Genomic DNA, 23,290 nt, shown 5'->3' on the forward strand with positions numbered 1-23,290 from the left:
GAAGGAGACTCCACAACCTCTCTGGGCAGCCTGTTCCAGTGCTCTGGCACCCACACAGTAAGGAAGTTTTTCATCATATTCAGATGGAACCTCCTGTGCTTCAGTCTGTGCCATTGCCCCTCATCCTGTTGCTGAGCACCACTGAAAGGAGTCTAGTCCCATCCTCTTGACACCTGTCCTTGAGATATTTATAAGCATAAATAAGGTCCCCTCTCAGCCTTCTCCTTTCCAGGCTGAACAGATCCAGGTCTCTCAGTTTTTCCTCATAAGAAAGATGCTCCAGACCCCTAATAATCTTTGTAGCCTGCCACTGGACTCCCTCCAGTAATTCCGTGTCCTTCTTAAACTGGGGACTGAGAACTGGACACAGTTCTCCAGATGCGGCCTCAACAGGGCAGAGCAGAGGGGGAGGAGAACCTTCCTCCACCTGCTGGTCACACTCTTCCTCATCTATCAAATAGTTACTAGTTACTACTTCTGTATTTTTCTGTACTTAGGACACAATGTTGGGAAATACATCCTGATTTCTTTGCCATGGAGGAATTTTTGTTCCATGAATTGTTTCAATATGCAATAATGGCTATCTTTCATAAAATTTCTATATATATTTCCAGTGGACAGACTCTTTAATGGTACAAGCTGCTTTGGAGGTTCTCCTTAATACTCAGCAGAATTTAACACTTTTTGAAGACACGCTATTCCATCTTCAGGAAAGGTGTAACTGGTCAAGTTACGTTTTCTATCATACTGCAGTCAGCATTTTCCACTCTCATCCAAAAGCTCCTTTAGAAAGTTATCTTCTGCTTTTCCAATAGATGTGTATTACTGTCCCATTGCAGTAGAGGGTACCACAATGATCAGTACTTTGCCTCATTCCAGTAAGAAATTCAGACCACAGTTTATGCCTCCTAAGATTAGGTAATTATCATGAACCCACAGTTTAAGGGTCTCAATTCACATGTGAAAACTGAGGAAACCACACAACAGTATCACCTTTTTCTTTCCACTGTGAAGAAAGCTGCAGTAACTAAGCTCCCAATTTTGGCACTTAATTTAAACAGCTGGAATGAGATTGGATGACTTTGAGCCCCTGTTTCCAGTTAAGCCAAATGCTTTTTTTAATTCATGATACTGGAAGAATTAAATTTGAATTTTATTGCAGAAAATGCTAAAGGAGTGCGAACAGTTAGCAAATTTTCTGACAGAAGACTTCACCAGTTACCAGCAGGGTAGGGACATCTGACCATTCACAGAGCATCACTGCTCTGTGGTAATGTATACAACTTTAGAAATCTGTTCTAAGGAGCTGACTCTATACATTGATGATTCATCTGGACAGAAGTTACCCAGAGGCTGACAAATTCAAATAAAATAGATTAGTCACAACAGGACTTCTGCATGTCTCTTCTGATAAACTGTGGTATTATTTTCTTCTAATTACCTGCCTGTGGCAGGTTTTGCATGGTTTGTATAGTGGTGTGTGGACTACTTGAATATCCTTCTCTGTTAGACAACTTTGTTATATTTACATATGAGTATTTTTTTTTACATGTATTGTTCGTCTGCTGGTTTTAGGCATTTTACTTAGAATTCTGAGGTTAAGTGACAATTAAATAAGTCTATCATCATCTTTCAAACAAAAAAGCTTCAGTTGAATTACTATTTAATCCTTTTCTCCAGAACAAGCTCTGCCTGTATTTTCTTTTTGCAGTTTTTATTTTTTGCATTTCATGTAGAATCATCATTCAGCCATTACTTGGAAGTTTTCTTTTTGTCCTTGCTATCCGACACAGAACTATGGGGTGCTGATTCATGGAGGGGTAGTGGCAGTGAATAGAAATTGAGAACTGCGGAAGTAATTTCAAAACTCAGCATTCTACCATAATTACGCCATAGCCAGAGATCTGTATTTCACTGACATTCACATATCAAGATGGCAAATGCCCTGGAAATAGCTAAGGGTATTGACTGCAGTCATTGGGGCACTAACAGAAATGCTGAAGAGTTTGGATTATCGGGGAGAATACTCTTTTTGAATAGTTGCTCTGGCAAGCTTGTAGGATTTATTTAATAGACGACTGTGTGGTTATTTCACAATCGGATTAGTCTTTGAAGTCTTTTACCTGGTCATTTTATCCAGTGAAGAATGTTGCTACTTCTCTGGATTTACTCAAACTGTGGTTAACCTGCTCTACAGTAATTTCACAAGTGTTGTAATCCTAATCAAAATAGACTATGTCAATTGCTTCACACCTATCTGCTTTTTTGTCCATTCCGTTCTCAAATATTTTGCCAAAATAGTCAGATAAAAAGCTTCATGTTATACCAAACTGGATAGTCTCTATCAGCTTGTCTTTCTCCAGATGCTTTCTGATTTCATTCACTCCTTAGAAGTGCTATGAAATCCATAACACATGTGCTTTCATGGATGTATCTGCAGGGTCATGGTATCTGCAAGAGCTATGGTTATTTTTCTTGGAAACACGTGTTTACTTCCTTCTGGTCCTTAAGCAGTCCTTCATTTCAGTTAAATATTAGGGTCTTCAATAGATTTGACCCACTATTCTGAGAACAGTTTTGGAGAGTGTTTGAATATTTATGGCTGCTGTAGTGAACATTTTTGTCCAAGTATGGAGATATTAGTTTTGTGTGCAATTCACTTACCACAGATGGATGCAGGATTGCACCTGTATCTACAGTGTCCTCAGGCACAATGGGGAAGATGCACCTTAAAAAGATATTTCACTGGAGAATTTCAATGGAGTTCAGAGTAAACAAATATTTTGTAACAAAACTAGACTCTGTGCCATAGAATGACCTTCCCCAGCTGTTTTGCAGCACTTTATTAAATCAGCCACATTGATGAGAACTTCCAAAACAGAGCACAGTGTTAATCCTTCCTGCATAACTTCATTAGAAGCATTATTAGAAATTTCCCCTGTCAGGAAGCCAATGAAAATGAAATCATTAACATTTTTGTCCTATTTGCTAATCAAGGATTAAGCCTGTGTTATTTGAAAGAACTGGACTCCTTTTGACTTAGTAGGATTTTGTTTGGGGCCTGTATTGTCACATTTACTGATGAAACCTTATTTTTCAGCTGGAAGGAACCTTGGTGATGCTCTTTTCCACTCCTCCTTGTGACTATAGGGAACTGTGCCATATCCATTCTTCATAAAAGTATTAAGTCCCAACTTAGAAAACTTAGGAATGGAAGAGGCAAAACATGATGAAAAACTCTTTCAGGACTTCATTTCTCCGATGGTTAGAAAATGCCTAGGATCAGCCTACCTCATGTTCATGGCTGCTTGTTTCAATGCCAATATTACCTTTTTTGTCTTTCTTTATGGTCAGAGACCAAAGTGCTTAGTGATATTTATCGTCTGTATTTTCCACTTTTTGGCAACCTGAACGTGGGAACTTTCTACTACCAGAGGCTGTATTTGCATTTAAGATATGTGGCCATGTATCTTTCTGATGCACTGCTGAGCCATATACTGTGAAAACGTGTGAACTATGGAATTGAGGGCTCTGGAGCCCTCACTACAAGAAAGACATGGACCTGTTAGAGAGGGGCCAGAGGAGGCCACCAAGATGATCAGAGGGTGGAACAGCTCTGCTGTGAGGACAAGCTGAGAGAGTTGGGGTTGTTCAGCCTGGAGAAGAGAAGGCTCCAGGGACACCCTTTTCTGGCCTTTCAGTACTTAAAATGGGCCTATAAGAAAGATGGGGACAGACTTCTTAGCAGGGCCTGTTGCGATAGGACAAGGAGTAATGGTTTTAAACTAAAGGAGGGAAAATTTAGGCTAGACATGAGGAAGACGAGTGAGGGTGGTGAAACACTGTTCCAGGTTACCCAGAGAGATGGTAGATGCCCCATCCCTGGAGACATTGCAGGCCAGGCTGGACAGGGCTCTGAGCAACCTGATCTAGTTGCAGATGTCCCTGCTCATTGCAGGGGGTTTGGACTAAATGACCTTTGAAGGTCCCTTCCAACCTAACTATTCTGTGATTCTATGATTCTATGACTATATAAGTGCTTGCAGAAGTGCTGCTTTGCAATAGACTCGGGCTGTGGTTTGACGTGTTAAAATCCCCAGTGGAGATTGTTCAGTTTGAGGCAAGGTACATGAATGTGTTCCTGTCAGTGTTACCAGGGAAGGCACACAATACTGAATTTACAGCAGTTTAATGCCTTTGGGCCAATTTATCCAGGGAGTGGGAGATCAGACAATACTTACTGTGGCACAGTTTAAGGTGCAGACAGACAATACAAGTTGCAGTGTGAAACCTTTCATTACAAAGTGAAGCTTTCAAATAAGGGTATTTTTTAAGAGGCAGAGTCAGCTCATAGCTGTACTTTGTGTTGCATGGCTGCGGTGCTTTTAACATAATATTCAGAGCCTTAAAGACAGAGTTAATGTCCTAAATAACATTTTGTTTATTCACAGTGTTCCTTTACATTTCTTACTTTGCAGAAGTTAGATCTACAACCTATGACTCACGGATGCTTCCTTTATGGAAGAAAAATTAAAAAGGTCTTTTTGTTGAAGAATATAATTTATCTGGTTCAGAAGCAGGGGAACTTGGCTCGGCACCAGCAATCCTACAACAGTTTTCCAGGCAAAACCTTAACACAAGGTGCTTTTTGCACTTTGAACTCTATTTCTTTGCAGTGTCTACACGCAGCATTTGGAAAAGTTAGTGTCTGTGTGCAGTCTAAATGAATGCACATTACTTTATGCATGTTATTATCATTCTTCTTATAACTAGTAGGGATAAAGTGGCTGTACTGGCTTTACAGAATTATTTAAGACTGTAAAACTGGACAAAACTAGTAAGAGCCTCAAAAGAATACCTGTTTGAAAGTCCAGCTCATTGCCTGGCCACTCCAAGATTGAGACACCTCTACCTATATCATTCCTTATAGATGCTTATCTGACATAGTCATAAAGAGCTCCGAGGAGGCAAATTGTACAGTCCTCTCAGTTATTCCAGTGCTTGCTAGTGCCTTCTAGCAGTTGTTTCCCCTGTATTTAAATTATTTCCAACCAGAGCAACGTGAACCCTGCTAAAAGCATTTAGTTGGTACTTTTGCAAGTTCCTTAGGAAAGTCACTGGAAGGACTTTTAGTGCCCGGGCACTACAGATCTGCCTCACTTTTGGAAGCAGACATTTTTGGAGATTCTCTGTTGCATTTATCTTCATTTAGGAAGCCCATCTCCCAGGTGCTGTAAAATGAATGGGTCTGGAAACAGTTGTGCTTTCTTCTCTTGACTACATCTTACAGTATCGATCTCTAGCTTTATTATTAATGTGGCAGGCAACTTAAGTGTTTTGAGAACTACATATTGATCAAATATACTGTTTTTCCGACGTCTTTTTTGTTTTGTGGGGACTTATGTGGTAGAATTTCTGAACCATAGATCTAACTCTGTTTCTGCTAAAGGACTGATAAAATTCCCTTTGGCTTCAAGCACTAGCATTCAGGCCAGGACTGAATATTTCAAACTTGTCTCCTTCAGCATCTCTAAGAATCAGACTGCATCCAACTATCCGAACATCAGCTCATGCCTGACTTTGGGCAGTGCAATTTAAAAATTGTTGAACATAGTTTTCTCTTTAAAAATGTTACATAAATGTCCTGGCAGAGCTTCCAAGTTAGGATCAGGATTTGTTTCCTGTTCTGAAAAATATGGGGACATAATGTACCAATATAAAACTCTACCCAAGCCATGGTAGGACCTGCAGACATGTTACTGAGGCTAACATGTGTGAATGTCCTTATGTATGCTTTTATTCCTAAGTTAGTGATAATTAGAGGTGCCTTCAGCTTTGGTGAAGGGAGTGCTTAGGCTTCGAAAGGTCTTTTTTTAAGGTGAAGAGTAGGTGAAGAGGTAGTCACCATGAAGTCAATAGCATCCCGAAAGTCACCCCTGAATTTATGCATATCACTTGTTTGTGCCTTCAGATCTAAAAGCTCTGATTTCATATCGCCAACTGAAAACTATTTTCATATGGAAAATGAAGTCTATTTAGCTCATGGTCTGATAAAAAATTACTGGGGTGGCTCTGATCTGTATTTCTTGGGAAACTGCTTCACTGAGCAATGCCAAAACTTTTTTTTTCATACACGGTCCTTTTTTTTTCAAACCACATGTACATGCAGCACAGCACAAAATGCCACATTTTCCACTTTAGCAAAAAACTTTGAAGAAAAATATGTTAAATATCATATGTCTGTAAGAAATTAAAGCAGCTTTGAGTTAAAGCACAGAGTTGACACACACCTACACGAAGAATAAACATATTTGCAGGTAAGCTTGATGTGGAGAAAAAAAGAGAAGGCATATCTGGAGAAAAAAAAAAGTCATTGATTTGACAGTGACAGATCCAGGAAATTTCTGTTATGCGTGTGTGGAACTATTTTCAGTAGTGCATAAAGATCAGAAAGGATTTCTGCAGAAGGAGATAATATTGAAACCAAGGTTTAAACAGACTGTATTAAAACTTTGAACGTTCTCTCTCCCCAAAAATATGTGGCAGTTCATACAGCTTTTCTTGCCAAAGGTCTTTATTTTCATTTCCAAATAAACCTACCAGCTGTTTAGTCTATTACTGCTTGTCTTCCAAGAATTCTTTTGATAACCAGTAGATCTCTAGTCATGCAAACACTTTGTTTAAGGCAGTCAAGAATAAAACAAGTTAGATCTTCAGAAAATTTGTTTTCAACTCGACCTTTAATTTGCTGAAGGAGAGAAAAAAGTTGTCTATTCTTGCTGACATCCATGTATGCTTTTTATTGAAATAAAACCCAAGTTTTTTCTCTTTTAATGTCCAGCTAAAGAGCAAAATTTTTGAATACTCTAATCCCTCTTTTAAAATCAGAAATCTTTAAGATAGTCTCACCTCAGACACTGTGATTCTGTTGTTGTTTGAGGAAATTCTCAGAGTCTCTAGCAGCATCCTGGTTTGTATCAGGAACAGTGTGGCCAGCAGGACTAGGGAAGTGATTGTGCCACTCAGCACTGGTGAGGCTGCACCTTGAATACTGTGATCAGTTTTGGGCCTCTCATCATAAGAAAGACATTGGAGTGCTGGAGAGAGTACAGAAGAGGGCAACAAAGCTGGTGAGGGGTCTGGAGCACAAGTCTGAGGAGCAGCTGAGGGAACTGGGGCTGTTCAGCCTGGAGAAAAGGAGGCTGAGGGGAGACACTATTGCTGTCTACACCTGAAAGGAGGTTGTAGCATGGAGGGGGTTGGTCTCTTCTCCCAAGTAGAAAATGGCAGGATGAGAGGAAATGGCCTCAAGTTGCGCCAGGGGAGGTTTAGATTGGATATTAGAAAACACTTCTTCACGGAAAGGGTTGTCAGGCATTGGAACAGGCTGCCCAGGGCAGTGGTGGAGTCACCATCCCTGGAGGTGTTTAAAAGGTGTAAAGATGACGTTCTTAGGGACATGGTTTAGTGCCAGAGTTAGGTTATGGTTGGACTCAGTAATCCTGAGGGTCTCTTCCAACCAAAATGATTCTATGATTCTATAATACAGCCATCTCTACTGTGGGGCTTATGGAGCTACCAGCAGACTCAACCACTTCTCCCTGTCTCCACCTGCTCCGTATCTACACAGATATCTATACAATTTCCACTTAAATCTGAGAAAAAAACTTCTTCTCAGTGAGGGTACCAGAGCACTGGAACAGGCTGCCCAGGGAGGTTGTGGAGTCTCCTCCTCTGGAGACATTCAAAACCCACCTGGACACACTCCTGTGCGACCTCACCTAGGTGTTCCTGCTCCAGCAGGGGGATTGGACTGGATGATCTTTTGAGGTCCCTTCCAATCCCAAACATACTATGATACTGTGATTAGGTCAGTGGGCAAACCTCTGGCTCACATCAACAAAGCAGGTAAATTATTTTACTTCTATTGGCATGTAACAGGTGTTAGGGAGTACTTAACTCATTAATAGCTAAGTAGATCATTGAGTGAGTGTTGTCTGGATTTTCTTGTAACAGTCAATCATAGAGATCCTTTCTCCCATTTAGGAAAGGAAGATTTTGTGTCTTCAGTTTAAACTAGTCTCTTAAGGTGCATTTGGCACTGTATATTTACTCCTGATATTCAGATGTGTGGAGGCTAATGAGATTTCTAACATGTATCTGTTTTATAATGTCTCTTTGGCCAGCTTTACTGTCTGTTTTGTTCTGGTTTGGTAGTGTGGTTTTTTTATTATTTTTATATTATTATTGTTTTGTTTTTATTTTTTTCTTACAGAAATGCATTTGGCTAAGTGTTGCTGTCATTTTATTTCTAGTCACTGAATACTCAGCAGGTCTTTTTAGTTGGGATTTTCTGCTTTTGTCCTCAAGTGAAACTTTTATACTGAAAATAACAGTCTTGTTCAGACATATGCTATAGTATATAGGATGCTTTGAGGAGGGATTTTTAAAAGCATTTTATTTAATATGACAGCCATTTTACCACTGATTGTGGGAGGGATAAAATTTCATGCGACTGCTTTTGAAAATGTTATCCATGCAAGAGGAGAGGGCTGATCTCTTCACTTTAAGAAAGTACATCCTCAGAGAAGTCTATATGAGTCATAAATGATGCCCAGAGGAATTGAATGCAACTGAAGCAGAGCTTTAGGGCACACCAGCATCTTCGATTGTCTAGTTTCCATTGTTTCTTCTACCCCACAGTAAAAAGCAAACAAACAAGAAACCTTCAGAAGCTATTGCAATCATACACTGTGGAATTTCCTCCTGGAATGCCTTCCTGTCTCCCAGCCTACCTGGCCTGCTAGTACTCATCCTCAGAATGGTCAACCACTTCCCACATACACTCACCAGCATGAGTTCTCCAGAGTGAATTTCAAGCTCACTGTGGTCCTGTTCTATCACTTAAACCTCTTTGTTAAATATTTGTGCTCTTCAGTTTCTTTTTAATTGCTGATTGATTGGACTAGTTGAAACTTTAGGATGAAGGGGTTGCACTGCAACTGGAAATGAGGAAACACATTGTCATGGAGGTCAAAAAAAATATGCTGCTGTCAGTTCGAAAATCACTTGCAAGATCCTTTTTAGCATTTTCTGGACATGATTTTTTTTCTTTATTTAGGGTCTTAGCCTTTTTTTTTCTTGTAAGGCTTTTGTCTTGAACTTGTCTGATTGTTCACTTCTCGCTAATATGAATACCACACTGCAAGTGCTCCATTTAGGCCAGGCAATTTCTTTTAATCTGTGTTTCCCAAATTTGCATATAATTTTAGGGTCTCTGTGCATCTCCAGGTCCCCCAGTTATTCTTCTGTTCAGCTGAATCACTAATGCATGTTATCATTAGCTCCTACATCTTTTAGTCCGTTTTTTCTGCCTACACACATTTTAATGCTTTCAAGACAGTTGCTTCTAGCTGACCAGACTCAAGACTTGTTGAAATGATCTCTTGTGGTAAAGTTTGCAGTCGTGCTACTCATTTAACTCTGCTTTTGGGTAAAGTATCATCATGGTCACTTTAGAGATGAAAATGTTACTATGTGAATATGTTCTGTAGTTTAATTCTTCTATTCTTCTTTCATCCAACAAAGCAGATATATTTTTTATTAATGAAGCAAATTAGTTGGTGTCATGCAGCATACTAGCTTTGCTGTTTCGTGACTGCACTTAAAATGGATTAGATTGCTCAATCTATGACTATTGGGAAAGTTGATGCAACAAGTGAATAGTTTTGATTGACAGTGTATGAAAGTCAATGCTGAATTTACATGCCTTATGTCAAGAAAGATTTGCATACGTTATTTTCTCTCTGACAAAGGGATCCATCACCACATCGATTTTAATAGTCATTACCAATGTTTTAATATATGGCTGAATGACAATCCAAATACATAGTATCTGCATTGAGAACCTGCTTTAAATTTGTCTTTTTAATATGAGAAGCCTTAAAGTGTTCATTTAAATTTTAAATGTAACAATTCCTGTGAATTTTTGGATGTTTGGTTTCTGGACTGTCACTTTCACTGTATGATTTTAAAGGCACCTACATGCATAATATATTTTAAAAGAAGTAACAGTCCTATAAAAAGATGGCTTATTTTCAAAGGAATAAGTTAATATAAATTATAGAGTTTCTTCTGTTTAACGTTTTTTGTTACATAGTTTTGTCATAACATTTACTGTAGCAGTCATTTACTATGACTGTACTTTAAATCAGAGATGTTTCATGGAAAAGACTGAGGTGTGGCAGACCCATCTTCACAGCATCTGCTGCTCTTAAAACCAAGGCCTAGGGATTTTTGTATTCTTGGCTTCTAGGTCTTAAAAGTGTGTATTATTAGAGTTTGATTCTCAGAAAGGGAAAAGCACAGCTGTGGCAGTATCCTGCTTCCAGACTCCAGCCTGAGGCTCTGCCTGTTCTGTGAAGAATGGGAGCCCAGGGATCCAAGAAAAGTTATGTCCTTAAAAATACTCTCTATGGAGAAGGAGAAGTGGGAGTTGTTGCCTGTGCTACAGAACTCCCAGGTAGTTGTGTGTGAGGCGTGAGCAATTCACAGCTCAGCATTTCCTTGATTCTCATCAACTGCCAGTAATTTTTGTAAAGTTGCCACACGTCAAAACCAGCAGTGGTTCTAAAACAGAGTATGTATCCACACTACAGCTGTGTAATTGCAAATAGGAAAAAGCAGACAGTATTTATGCACATAAAGCCAGCTTATGAGCTCTGCTGACACTTTGGATCCCTACTTGCTAAGTTATTTGTGAACATATAGCTAAGGATTATTTTAATCAAAAAGTATTAAAGAAAAGCAAATATAAACACTAGTCTGGCTAAATATCCATCAACATGCACATGTTAAGTCATTTTGAAGAGTATTTATCTCTGTTTACAACATGGACATATTCACAAATGTAAAACAGATTTCTTTGTAAAGCATAAAATATTACATGAGGGAGCATAAACACTAGGTCATGTAAGACAGTAATGGCATAACTAAGCATGAACTATCATGCTCCTATTTCCCCTGTGCACTCAATGCATATGTCAACATTGCTAAATTCATATTGGTAGTCTAACACTTCTGAATAGTGAACAAATTTCTACATTACTTGCAAACTGTGCAACTATATCCATCAACATTTCTTCTGAAAGTTGGCTGACTTTCCATCTTTCCATTACTAAGTTTGTAGAACAAATTGTGTTGATCCTAACATGTTTCTTATGTTTCTTTATCTCCTTTATGGTGGTTTTATGCCTGTGGTCTCTGTATATAGTATTTTTTCATACGTAAAAGCTTCATCATCTCATAAAGAAACATTTGCAAAATGAAGAACTGATAACACATCACTACTGTATGTTTGAAGTCACTGCACTTAACAAGGTTTAAAATACTGTGTTCAAACTGGCAGTGTGTTTTTTCTGCTATTGTAAATCAGTGCTCAGCACAGTTTCCATTTTCCTCTATTCCACAGCACAGTCGCAGGGAGATGGCAGTGGAGCTGGAGGTTTCAGTGGTGCTGGAGGTTTCAGTGGAGCAGCAGAGCATTAGCATGTTTCTTTCTCCTTCTTTTCCTCCTAATTTCTGCTGACTGACAAACCAGCCAATGTGAGTTGGTTTGAGAGGGTAAAATAAACTGGATTGCTCACTCAGAGACAAGCAAGAAACCCCATGAAGCCATTCGGGATTTGATCTTTTTGTTGATTTCAGTCCTATCTACCAGCTGCTTCCCAGATGTGCTGACAACATTGTCCTTTCATTTCTGGGTAATTTTTATTCCCTTCTGGTTTCAGCGAAGCTGGAAAACCCTGGCTGCAGGCAGTGTTTTACAAATACCTTGATACTGAAAGATAAGACATAAATTAAAAGCCGTCTAGTCAGTGGGAATATCCATGCCTTGTAGGAACATTCAGCTTCATGATTTTAGCACTGATAATGAGCAGGGACAGAAATAGGGTTGATAACATTTTTGTAGCCAAAGTGAGAGGTCATCTCTTCATGGACATAACACTCCCAAAAACACCCTAAGGACAAATAGAGATAAATTAGACAGCAGCACCTGCTAGAAGGCTGCTTAGTTCTGCTAGGAAGTTAGAAAATCGATCCTTTTGCCAGCGCCCCGAGACGCTGCCAGCCTGGGCTCGCTGGGGTGGCAGCTCCTCCGCTGCCTGATGTTCCAGATGTGCCCGAGGTGCGCGATCGCCATCTAGTGACTACTGGAAAGGGAGGAAAAGGAGCCTGTTACTGGCTGGCATCTGAGGCTTTTTACAGGTGACAACACATAGTATTTTAAGCTCTTAGTAACAAGGTGTGCATTTTTACTTGCCTGAATAATTCCTGATCAAAAAGAAAAAATAATACGGAATCAAACTTTTCTTTCTCAGCAGCTTCACAGCAGGCACAAGGAAACTGAGAGAACCCTGATATGGTAAACCAAGGTAGTCACAAAACATAGATGACACGTGCAGAAAATGCTGGAGTCAGTGGCATACCTGAGCTTAGTTTTAATGTTTTGTTTCTCACTTGGAATAGTTACAAATCACATAGCACAAAGATACTAATAAAAGACAACACCTTGACATTGCGTATGCTCTAATAACATGGGATTTTGAATCTAGAAGCAAGAATATAACATAGAGTTAGGCAGAAAGGGTTCTATTTCCAGATTTAGAGAATTTTCCATGTCACCTTTTAGTTCTGCTCCTTTAATTCTGCAGTTATAAAATTACACCGTTATTCAGTGCGCTCCCTCTTTGATGATGTCCATTCACAGATTATAATAAGAGTTGTCACAAAGTGTAGTGGTGTGACAGGGGCACAGGAATAAGTGGAAAATCCTGTGTGTTTACAAAATATAAAACACATTATGTAAAATAGCATCCCTGCATAGTGATACTGTTGTTCTGTCAATTATGAGTTAGTTTTTATTGGTTGGTTTGTGTGTGGTTTTTGGTTTGGGTTTTTTTTGGGGGGGGTTGTGGTTTTTTTTGTTTTTGTTTTTAATGAATACCTTCTTTATTCTTTATATATTTAGAAGATAGGGGGTTGGCAGGATAGGTTTCTTCACTCCCCTGTGGAAAATCATCACCGATGCACTCTGGCTTTTTCAGTTCTTTTCCCCCTGCTTCTCTGTTCGTTTGCATAGCATGAAAGAGCCAAATGACCTTGCTCCCTGAAATGGCATGAAAACTAGTAGAATTTTCTTTTATTACAACCATTTAGACATTAAAGCCACTACTTCCTCCATAGCCCTTCAGGCTGATGCTCCCAGCTGGAAGATCTCAAAGAAACAAATGTGTGGAAGAAGGCATAAACCTCCTGCATTTCAGTGCTGAATGCCTGTATTCCTAAATGTGCATTATTAGTAGGGTTACATTTTGTCTCTGCTGTCTTTTTTTCTGTAAGGTATGAAGCAAGTACAAATGTTGCGTAAGTTGAGCAAGATTTGATGTCATTTCCCACATTCCACTAAATCTTTCATTTTCTGGACTTTTTTTCCTCTCTTTTTAATAGTGACCATATGCAGTTGTAAAACATTTCCTAGAAGTGTTGATTGGTTACATAAAAACAGTCTTTTGATACTGATACAGATTCTGATACTGATTTATTTCATTTTAATCTGTGTATTGAGAAGTGTTTTCCTTCCTTGTTTTGATTAACCATCGGCTTGGTTAAAGAAATTGTTTTATTGTAACCTCAAAATGTGGAATTTATTAGACAAGTTAAAAAAAAAAACACATTGAAACAAAAATATCAAAGTACATTCATTTATTTTACCTCTGTCATCAGAAAGTACCTCCTAAATGACTTTAATCTTTCTTGCCATGAAGGTTTAGCCATCTACTGAAACAAATAGGAAAATTATCATAAATATTTTCAAGATATTTTTATTTATTTACTAAGATTTGACAGCATTCTAGATGGAGATTTTGGAATCCTAGTCCCAAAGTCAGGAAGTCAGTTTTTCCATGTATAGGTTTTTTTGTGATGTATCCCACCATCATGTAAAATGTTGATGCTTTCTCTCCCTCCGTATGGCTTTGAACATGGTGAGAAAAACAGAGCATGCTACTGTGAGAGTCTTTTTAAAAACTTACACATTGGCTCTAGGAAGATTAGTCAGATATTAAAGAAATACTCCAGAAAAATAGAATTGGCTGCTGATTGTCTTTAAATGTAACTTTTAGAAAAGCAAAAAATAAGCAGTAAGGCAGATGTTAACCAAAACATTTTATGGTGTCGGATGCCTTACTGTCATGCCTTTATTCTGTATCCAGTTGAAACAGTATTTACAGAGATAATTAACACCATGGTTCCTGGCATCAGTATTGAAACGTTTTTTACTTTTTAGTCACATATGTTAAGAATCTATATTCTTAGTGGCAATTGCTTTCTAATAGCCTGAAGAACACCTGTACCAGTTATCTGCAAGCCATATTTTTACTTTAGTGTCACAGACAAACGTGTATTATTTTAATTGGGTTAATCATGTGTTTTTGTCCATTCACATTGCTGCTTTACTGTGGCAGATGGCCCAATGTATGTGTTATAAATACTTTGCATGACATCCTCTCTATTTTTCTAATCGTCACTGTGACTTTCCCATTGGTAATGACTAATTACAGTTTCCTAGCCAACAACTTTTAATAGGTTCCTTTTTTTCTTAATCTCTGCCTGTCCTCAGCAGCACTGTTTTATTCAATAATTTAATCAGTTCAGCATCAGTATAATAATAGATAAATGAAGCATTACTTTATGAATTTTTGAAATGCAAAATACACATGAAGTAATCACTGATTAATATATCAGTAATATTGATGGAGACCACTCTATTTTCTGAAGAAACAGAAAGAGGTTTGCTATCTATGCTTGAATGCTTTTTCTTTCCTTTGATTTTTATTTCTGTCCCTTGGTCGTGAGAACCATATGCAGTAAATAGGAAGGAATCCAATAACCAGAAAAATTAACAGGAAGGATTAACATTTTTGCCTAACGACCATGACCGTGTTAACCATTCAACACCTAAATATCAAACAAATGAGTTTATACAGAAAAAATTCCATTTATCCCCGTCTCCCGTTATCGATGATTATTTATCTGCAAAAGGAACTCCCTAAGGCAAAACCACTTCTAGGTGCATCCAAGCTGTGTTAGCAGACAGAAGGATGTAGATGCTGCAAATTCAGTGAGAAAATAACAATGCAGAGCTCCTTATAGGCCGGTGGGATTTGGGGAGGGGAACTCTTGGTCTCAGGAATTTCTGACTAGAACCAGCCCTTTTGCTGTGAACAGGATCAGATATTTGACTCATGCTTGCTATCCATACGTTGCTGGAGCTGCAGTGTTTTGCCAAGGGCAGTTCTCTTCACGTTCCCTCTCTTTTCTCCAAGATGCTTCATGAAACAAAGCAGCAGTGGAGCGGAGCTGGCAGGTGTCTGTAGGACAATTCCACAATTTCACAGCAGTTTGTGAGATTTCGCAGTTTAATTTCACAGTTTAATCGTGTCCTTCTCGGAACAAAAAATTACTTCAAACAAGAACGCCGTACAAGCCCTCACCATAGTCTGTATTTTGAAGCTTTTGGTGCAGACATCAGGAGGAAGGTGGTGGGATCATATCATCCCTCAGACTTTAGGATGAGTTTGGATCTCGTGAAGTTTTCTTTCATTTCCTCCCCCTGCTCCCCAGAGTGATATAGGAAGTCCGACTTAAAAATGCTTTAGCGTTTTTTTTAAGACAATACATATAGTTTAATGCGGCTGCCCAGGCTGCCTGAACTGCCACACTGCTCAATACCTTGTTGTAGGCCAGGGGTGTCAAGCTCATTTTCACTGGGGGCCACATCAGCCTCGATGTTGCCTTCAAAGGGACAAATGTAATTTTAGGGCTATTTGTACAGTCCTAAAATTATATTTGTACAGTTCTGTTTTAAAGGGTCTATGTAAACTAAATCAAATAGATTTAAGTCTTGCATTTTTGAATGCTAGATTTGGTTTTAATTAATGAAAGCAAGTATTTGTAATAATCTAATAGATGTGAGGCTGATTTTGAGAGCAACAGGAAAGTGAAAGACTTTCAGAATAGAATCAGAAATGGTGTGTGGCTTCTTTCTATTCCATGGCAACTCAATAGCACTAGTTTCACCAGCTGCAATAACACTAGTGGAAACTCAATAGTTTCCACTCAATAACTGCAATTACATATTAACTAAAAACGGATAAAACATTCAGACACTCTTATGCAGCCTTTAGTTTTTTCGATTCTTCTCTCCTCTATGACCCTCCGCATCCTCCAAACTCTTACACATGAACACATCTTCTGATCAGAAATGCCATAGGAATTACAGCAAACTACACCTCCGCACTACACTTGAGCAACTTGAAATATTCCTGTTAGCACAAGCAGAAGAGGGGAACACTGGCATCACGTAATAATGCAATATACAGCTGGTAAAATTATAAATAGCACAGAGAAAAACAAACAAACAGAACAACATTATTTTAAAAACTATGCTGTGCTCTCTTCTGCAAGGCCCATTTATTCTGTGCACAGAGAAATCCCCAAAGGAATTTTCTCTAACCATAACTTTATTGCAATGATAATCCTGTAGGCGCTTCACTGTGCTTGCTAGTGTGGGGCACCTGCTTGGTGTGTTGCTGCTTACTCAGTGTTGCTGGTATTAATAGTGATTCCTTTCACCTACTGAATGCTGATCCTTATAGCTTTAATTAAATCTGCATTTTCTCACCGATGCTGCTGAAGTCACGTAATGGGAGAAATTCTGCCCTCAGAGACATTTGCTAATTGCCAGTGAACCCATCTAAATGATGATTCCTGTGTGTCCAGGGAGAGAAGGGAGTCTAGTCTGATACAAAACCAATTCATATTCAATTGTAAAAGGAAGAAATGTGGAAATGCACATGAAAAACTTCTCTTTGAAGGAGGGGAGGAGAGCTGATACCCTTTAGAGTAAATGAAAATAGAGTAGATAAAAGATCATTGTTTCCTGATAATGAAAATTTTCAGGGAGGCTTAATGCCAAACATTTTCATTTTTCCTCTGACAGGCACAAGCATATTTACTGTTTACGAAGCTGCTTCTCAGGAAGGCTGGGTGTTCCTTATGTACCGAGCAATCGACAGCTTTCCGCGATGGCGTTCATATTTCTATTTCATCACCTTGATTTTCTTTCTGGCCTGGCTTGTTAAGGTACTGAAAAACATGTTCTTTTAAACCTGTCTGAAATGTAGATCATCTTAAAATGAATTTTGTTTCTTTTCTGCTTGCTGAGCTTTGCATCAGCCATTCTTTCTTGCTCTTTTTTCAGAATGTTTTCATTGCAGTCATCATTGAAACGTTTGCAGAAATTAGAGTGCAGTTCCAGCAGATGTGGGGGTCCAGGAGCAGTACCACTTCTACTGCCACCACCCAGGTGAAGCACTTGAGATACTGAGATTCTCTGGAGACTTGATTTGGTTTAGTTTATGAATGAAAAATAAGTCAAAAATTCCTGATATTGTTATATCTGATTTATTTGACTTTTTGTTTTACTATGTGTATTTTAATGATGATATATGAATTTTCGTATAAAATTAAATTCTAGGGTATATTATTCAACTAGGCTTTCTTAAAAAAAAAAGAATAATAGAGAAGACTCTAACACAGTTCTCTATATCACTGACTAAGTTATTGCTAAGTTTTTATTTTCTGTTAATGAAGTAGGATAATGCTTTTTTATCGTGTCATTGGTGGGTTTGGAATCAGAGTTGCTATCAAATATCACTTTCTGTGCTAAGGAGGAAGAGTTGAAATTGCAAGCCATAGCTGGAAGATGAGAGGTCAGAGAGTAGCTGAAGTGTTTGGGGAAGCTGGTCCTGGAACTGAGAAGGGCATGTTGAGACCAATGAGGAATGAGGTGCTGAGGGCACCGAAGGAGCCGTCCTAAAATCTGAGATAGATGCAGGAAGTGAGACCCTCAATATGAGATAATGGGTAGGAAGAAGCCACGGCAGAAAGCGTGCACATGTGGGCTGGAAAGACCCAGTATAAAAAACAAGGGATAATGGGTTAAGATTTAAATTCTTCCACTCATTATTTATAACAATCATATTACGATTATTGAATGTACAAAAGGCCGGGCTTTTCCAGGCTAGTGCAGTTTGCCATCTACAAGAGGGACCAGTACCGACTTCTGGCAAAAAGCCCTTAGGAAGAAGGATATGAGAAACATACCCATGAGGAAAATTCTTCTAATCTCTGTAGCTGTAGACTATTTATTTTCATAAGCCAGAGGATTTAAGTGTTTCAGAATTATTTATTAAATATTTTCTGATATTCCTTTCAATATTCCTGTAATCCATTGGTAAATCTTTTCTGCCGCCTTCTACAGTTTTCACCTCAAATAGACTTTGTGGCAATAATTTCTACTCTATATAAGTCATTGTCAAAAGAGACTTAGTGATATCAATTTAAAATCTAACTTTTTTTAAAAAGGACCTTTCCATGTGATGCATTCTTAGCCTGAGGAATGTAATGCTTGTTTCATCTCTGATGGGACAAATTCCTGAGCCACATGGGCTTACCTGACAAACTCTTAACTAGAAGCTGAAACAGAAAGATTGATGAAGGAAACGCAAGCAGCAGCCAACATTAAGGAATTTCAAGGATAAAATAAATTCCCAAAATAATGTCATCATGCCAAAGAATATGGGCATGTTGAATATAAACTGCATCATGCAAAATAAAAGGAGTGTATTGGCTGCAGACAAGCAAATGGTTACTTTATTCCTTGAGTCACTGGTATGATGGGACATAAAGGGAGTCGAGTTTACTGAACTACAGGAATGATTTATCCTTTTCTCTATTAATAAGGGCAGAAAATTTCTCACAGGGTTTCTTGTGCAAAGCACCAGACAGAAGTTAAAAACCTTGCTTGTTTTGTGCATGAAATAACCTTGAGAAAAAGGAACAATATCTTGCTTCATTTGCTTACTTCATAAATCATTAAACTGGCCTTGAAACTTAGTCCTATAGAAAAGAAAATGAGTGTCTGAGAGTCAAAGTCAAGGAAGGGGTCTCTGGAGAAGGATAAAAGGAGGTTCTTGTAAAGTGCTTTAGCACTGCATAGTAAAGCAGGGTACAAAGAGGAGTAACTTGGTGGTGATCTGAGCAGACAACTCCTCCTGGTCCAGGCATGCTACTTAAGGACTCGGCAGCATGACAACCATACTTGTGTGACACTGTCCCCAGTCTGATGAGCACATCTCGCAGGGTGGTTTTGAGCTTTGACCAAGCTGCTGTGGCTGTGCGCTCGAGGTGACCCGCTTAAGTGCTGAGCATAAAGGGAAGGGTGGGAGTGAGGTGGGAACTTCACCACACTTTAATGCATAGTATGTGCAGACTCTCAGGTGACAATTCAAGATGCTGGAGCCATTCATTTACTTTCAAGGACATTGTTAATCACTTCGAGACATGGTTCCTCACTGTTCTTTCTGTCTAGCAGTCTGCATCATTTTATGTCCTAATTTCCGAGGGAGAAAAACATAAAAGCCAGAATGCCTACACAATCGCTACCAGAGGCTATTGGTAAAATGTGAATATCACTGTAGCCACAGGAGCCTTTTCCCCTGACTTCATTAGAGCCGGGGTACCACTCAGCAATTTGCAGGATTATAAGCTCTAAGTTACAGTACAGAAGGACTGTACAGCTACTCTTGATAAGCATCAGTGCAACAAACATTGTCTGATCCTTGGAGTAAAATAATTTTGCCAGTAAAAAGGGTGAGATTGTCTGTTATTTCCAATTATTTTTTGGTCACAGTGTATTTGTGTTGTCTCAGGGTAAGCTTACCTTAGTAAGGAATTTATTCTGGATGGGTGCCTCCATATAATGATACTGATCAGAGGTTTATTGAACTTGTTTCTACATTAGGAATAACACAGACATATTGCATTTCATTTTATCTGAGTAAAATTCAGAAACTATACATGTTGGAAAAATTGCACGTTGCTTTTTCTGTAGCAGTAAGAAGCATCTCCTTTTTTTTAAACTGGCTATCATCAAAATGTATGCAGGTCCTTAGGGGGAATGCATTTGATTTCACTTGTGTTTATTGGCACATAAAACATTTCTGACAACAATTTTCCTTTTCAAGATGTTTCATGAGGATGCTGCTGGAGGTTGGCAGCTTGTGGCTGTTGATGTGAATAAACCCCAGGGCAGAGCTCCAGCATGTCTACAGGTATGACACTGCTTTTTAATAAATCAGTGTGTGTAACCAGCAACACTCAAATGTTGGCATAAGGAGACTGTAGTGAGAAATAGCTACAATAGATTTAGTCATAAATTTCTTCAAATCCGTTGTTTTCTGTAGGCTTGTTCATGAAAATCACAGATCAACAGAAAAAGATATACTGTACCCAAAGGGAGAAGATTAGAAAAATGCTCTATTTTGTGTGCTCATGAGAGAACTATTTGAGGTTTGTAAAATATAAAATGACATAAGTAATCATTCTTTATCTCTCAGACTTTATATACGAACTGATTCCACTCCTAGGTTATTCACAACAGAAATGCTTATTTATTAACTGCAAAATGCAATAACATATGCCAAGAAGCATGACTAATCATAACAAACACAGAAGTGCCTCTTTTCTCCTGTTCCATCTTGAAGGTAGGCTCACAGAAGTGGGAAGAGGTCTCTAAGTAGTAAGCCGTACAGTGTCTGAAACTTCCAGATTTAATATTCTTATTTGGATGTAGGTGAGTTTGTAGAACTCTATTCTCATTGTTTGAATAAATCCAGACTAAGATAAGTAATATTTTTATAAATCCCTTTTTATTACAGCACATTGTACAGCAGCTCAAATTTTTACTTGCAAGTTAAATGTCACTTCTGGATGAAACAAACTTGCTTCAGAGTAGAAAGCCCAATCTACTACAGCAATCTGATAACATGATGTTTGCTGGCAGTTTTGCTTATGTTTGGTTTAATGTGTAAACAAAATACACGTACTTGTTGGCAGCATGTACGTTGCTGAACACTAAGGTGGTAAGCACCTTTCATGCCCTCTACAAGCTGTTCTCAAATATCTCTACTTTTTCAAACCATTGCCATATATTTAATTATAGCATGTGTCTCAACTGATAATTCCGCTTCCAAAATTTAATTATTGATTTTGACAGCAAGAGGGACATCATTTGTGGTGTTCTCAAGTAACATTCTTAGATGCGTGGATAAAATATAGCTGGAGTCACAATGAAAACTCCTCCAGATGGAAGTTAAGATAGCATCTGATTTGCCTGGTCTGTCTTTGTCCTTAGCATTGCACTCTTGCCCCTTTTAGGAAGCATGTGAACACAAAGTAATTTGCATGCTAGGGAACAAAAACGTCATGCATTGGTGGGTGTTGCAATGATTTACAATTGCAACTCAACTAGCAGTTTTCATTCTTCATCCCTTTGTGCAACATCTGTAGGGTTTACAGTAATCTATGACCTTGCTGGATGTCAATCCAAGGAAAGCAATCCAAAGGAAAGCAGTGTGTTACAGTATTATTTTATTAGGATAATGCCCAAAATAGGCTTTATTTTTATGAAATACAGACTAAAATACAGCCCAAAGAAAGCCAGATCTCAGAGTCTTGATAAACACATGCACTTTTATTCATCTCATCATGCATTACTGCTTCAGTTCTATCAATCCAGAGTAAAAAGAAAAGAGACTTCCTAAAAACCATGTATTTAAAGCCATTGTAATATATCAAAGGCTTTCTTTATGCTTTATGTCCCTAGTAAAAGAGGTAGTAGTTATTTCCTAAGGGCTTGGTTGGGTTTTGTTCATTAAGAGGAACATAGTGCATAAATCTCAATCTTGGAAAGAGTTAATCAAATTGGAGAATGTATATCCTGCCTTTAGGATACATTCAATTAATATGCATTCCTCTGACCTTTATTAGCTAAGTATATTGTCATTCAAAATCCTGTGAAGAATGGAGTTCTTAGAAAAAAAGTAGTGAAGACTCTCTATTGCCCTGTATCATTTTAATTAAATTTTGCAATAACTTTGTTTTTCTTCTTCGTCTCTGGGCTCTGTAAATATTACTGCTCCAAATATGAGAATGAACATAATTAAAAGTTCTCTTTCAACAGGTACATGGATCTGGATCTGTGCTTTGGTGAAACTTCCCTTATTCAGTGTATCGAGTTATTTAGAATTTATTTTCTCAACAAACTATACTGTGCATTCAGAAAGTAAATATCCTAGTGGCCAAGGGAATGGAGAGGGACTCTGGAGATCTGGGTTCAATTTACTGGTCAATCACAAATTTCCTGTAGACCTCAAGAAAACTACATAATAGAAATCTTTGGGTTAGTTCACATTCCTTATGGTGGAAAAGTGTATCCCTCCCAGATTTGGCTACTGTAATGTTTAAATCTACCAATTACTTGAGAAGCACTCCAATAAGATGGACTTGTGCTATCAAAGCTGGTAAACAGATACATCCAGCTCTCTCAGGCAAGAGGTGACAAAGGAAAGAATAATGGGATTTATTTGTGGTATGTAACATAAAAACTTGCACTAATACAGGATTTGGAAGACACTTCATAGAATCATAGAATGTCCTGAGTTGGAAGGGACCCACAAGGATCATCGAGTCCAAGTCCTGTCCCTGCACAGGACAACCCCACGGTTCACACCATGTGTCTGAGGGCTTGTCCAGTCTCTTCTTGAACACTGTCAGGCTTGGGGCCGTGACACCTCCCTGGGGAGCCTGTTCCAGTGCTGCACCACCCTCTGGGGGAAGAACCTTTTCCTCATGTCCAACCTAAACCTCCCCTGGCACATCTTCCTGCCATTCCCTCGGGTTCTGTCATTGGTCACTAAAGAGAAGAGATCAGCACTTGCCCTTCCTCCTCCTCTTGTGAGGAAGCTGTAGCCAACATGAGGTCTCCCCGCAGTCTCCTCCAGGCTGAGCAATCCAAGTGATTTTAGCTGCTCCTCATATGGCTTCCCCTCTAAATCCTTCACCAACCTTGTAGCCCTCATCTGGACACTCTCCAGTAGCTTTATGTCCTTTGTATCCTGTGGTGCCCAGAACTGCACACAGTGCTCCAGATGAGGCCGCACCAGTGCAGAGCAAAGCGAGACAATCACCTCCTTCCCCCGGCTGGCAACGCTGTGCTTGACTTTGCATGGACTAGCTGGATTTACTAGGTTTTAATAGTCTGGCATTTGTACAACCATGCTTGCCCCCATAGCCCAGGTTAGGGGCTTCAGCCTGGCAGGCCTTG

General features: G+C 38.9%; 1 protein-coding gene across 2 annotated transcripts in view; it reads left to right on the forward strand.

The window, feature by feature from the left end:
- Window positions 1-23,290, forward strand: part of NALCN (sodium leak channel, non-selective) — a gene marked incomplete at both ends in the record, with an annotated part of 227,752 nt that overhangs the window by 62,275 nt on the left and 142,187 nt on the right. The window contains 3 exons of one of the 2 annotated variants that reach the window (XM_080354287.1): window positions 17,063-17,205; window positions 17,324-17,428; window positions 20,151-20,237. In XM_080354287.1, the coding sequence (XP_080210413.1) occupies window positions 17,063-17,205; window positions 17,324-17,428; window positions 20,151-20,237 (335 nt within the window). The remainder of the gene's footprint in view (window positions 1-17,062; window positions 17,206-17,323; window positions 17,429-20,150; window positions 20,238-23,290) is intronic. The other variant, XM_080354288.1, reaches the window with a different exon arrangement.

Source organism: Nesoenas mayeri, assembly GCF_963082525.1.
Source record: "Nesoenas mayeri genome assembly, chromosome: 1".
NCBI classification, from domain to species: domain Eukaryota; kingdom Metazoa; phylum Chordata; class Aves; order Columbiformes; family Columbidae; genus Nesoenas; species Nesoenas mayeri.